We start from the raw sequence: 1,407 nt of genomic DNA, 5'->3' as shown, positions 1-1,407 counted from the left end.
CCAAAAATCTGTCAGCCTTGATCGAGGTGTGAGCTTGGTGCGCATACCCTGTAATTACGGGCCGCGACTTGCGTCCCAGCCCAGCAGGTGTCAAAATAATTAGGCGCCTACTTAGCGTTGGCTGGAACGGATGCTCACAGCTCAGAGGTATCCTGAAAAGAGCTTTCAAGTGTCCGATGCCCGAGCAATTACCGATGATTATCGTCAACACCTTGCACTCAGGGTGTCAAAATGTGCGCAGGGCATCATGCAAAATGGCAAAAGGCACTAAAGCCCGAATACCCCGAAACACTAATTACGTGAGTGGCCCCGTCAGTCAGCCAGTCACTCAGTCAGTCAGTCACTCAGCCAGTCAGTCACTCAGCCAGTCAGCAAGTCAACGAATTGCAGTCTGAAATTATTGTAGCGAGTGTGAAGTTGATAGTCGGGCACCACCATCCACCATCCTCCATTAATCATTTGGTTGTTAACAAGCCGCTTGATGGCAGTGACAGACCCTGCTTGGGTCGAACGGAGTCCGCTCTGAATCTGTTTTTGACTTATCCACCTAATGGCATTTGCTGTTTTTGGAACCCAGAGATCGCACTGGAGTTATGGATATGGGAACACTTTCATTAGAATAATTCTGCAGTATTTTCATAGCTATCCTGGCTTGCATTATATTTTCCATCCAATTATTAATTAGTTAATTAATGGTTTAAATTATTTTCAGGCTTCTTTGTGCTCATTCCTTTGATGTTTTCACTAAAACTCCAGTTTGTCATTTGGCGAAACCTGCAAAGAGGCTTTTTGTGGGGTGTGCAAGCTGTTCGCTGCACCACCTGGAATGCTATAGAGATAGAATCAATCAATCAGTCACTGATCAAGTTTAAGGTCATGATTTTACTTACTTTTCAAGCTATTTGCGGTTTGTTGCCTGTTGAAGAGATTGCGAATACACTCGTTGGCAAAGGTGATGTAGCATGTTCCATTCTTGCCACACAGCGGACCATGTGAGCCCGGGCACGCCTCGTGGCCATTTATTGTTATTGTACAAAAAGCCAGCACTAAGAAAAGTATTTTAAATTTGAGTTTTTCGTTGCTGTGGAAACTGCAAATACCATTTAATAGAGCCAAATAGAACCGCATCTTGACACGGCCTGTAGATTTTAGATTTCAGATGTGTTGGTTCCACTTGAGGTGCAAAAATCCATCTCCATGGCTGCATGTTTGAAATTGATTTGTGCATGCTACTTAGAGATTACTGTACTGACTACTGTTAGCAATTAGTGCCACTCTTTTCGTAGTATGAGAAAATGCCTCGTAGTACGAGATATTTTGGCACGATAAAAAGCGAATTGATTAAGGCTCATTTAAGCCACGAATTGAGCCGCAATAAATAACACAATTAACGATTAAAATACCCGA

At 43.3% G+C, this 1,407-nt stretch overlaps 1 protein-coding gene across 1 annotated transcript; it reads right to left on the bottom strand.

Annotated features, from left to right (window-relative positions):
• Nucleotides 1-633: 633 nt before the first annotated feature.
• Nucleotides 634-1,205, bottom strand: LOC111081592. The gene is made up of 3 exons (XM_022377696.2): nucleotides 1,101-1,205; nucleotides 891-1,046; nucleotides 634-829 (listed from the first exon to the last, which is right to left on the bottom strand). The coding sequence occupies exons 1-3, from the start codon at nucleotides 1,126-1,128 to the stop codon at nucleotides 690-692; spliced, it is 324 nt and encodes a 107-aa protein (XP_022233388.2). The 5' UTR covers nucleotides 1,129-1,205; the 3' UTR covers nucleotides 634-689.
• Between the last annotated feature and the right edge of the window lie 202 nt (nucleotides 1,206-1,407).

Source organism: Drosophila obscura, unplaced genomic scaffold (assembly GCF_018151105.1).
Source record: "Drosophila obscura isolate BZ-5 IFL unplaced genomic scaffold, ASM1815110v1 contig_186, whole genome shotgun sequence".
Taxonomy (NCBI): Eukaryota; Metazoa; Arthropoda; class Insecta; order Diptera; family Drosophilidae; genus Drosophila; species Drosophila obscura.
Note: the sequence above shows the minus strand (reverse complement) of the source record. Positions and strands in the feature narration are given on the sequence as shown.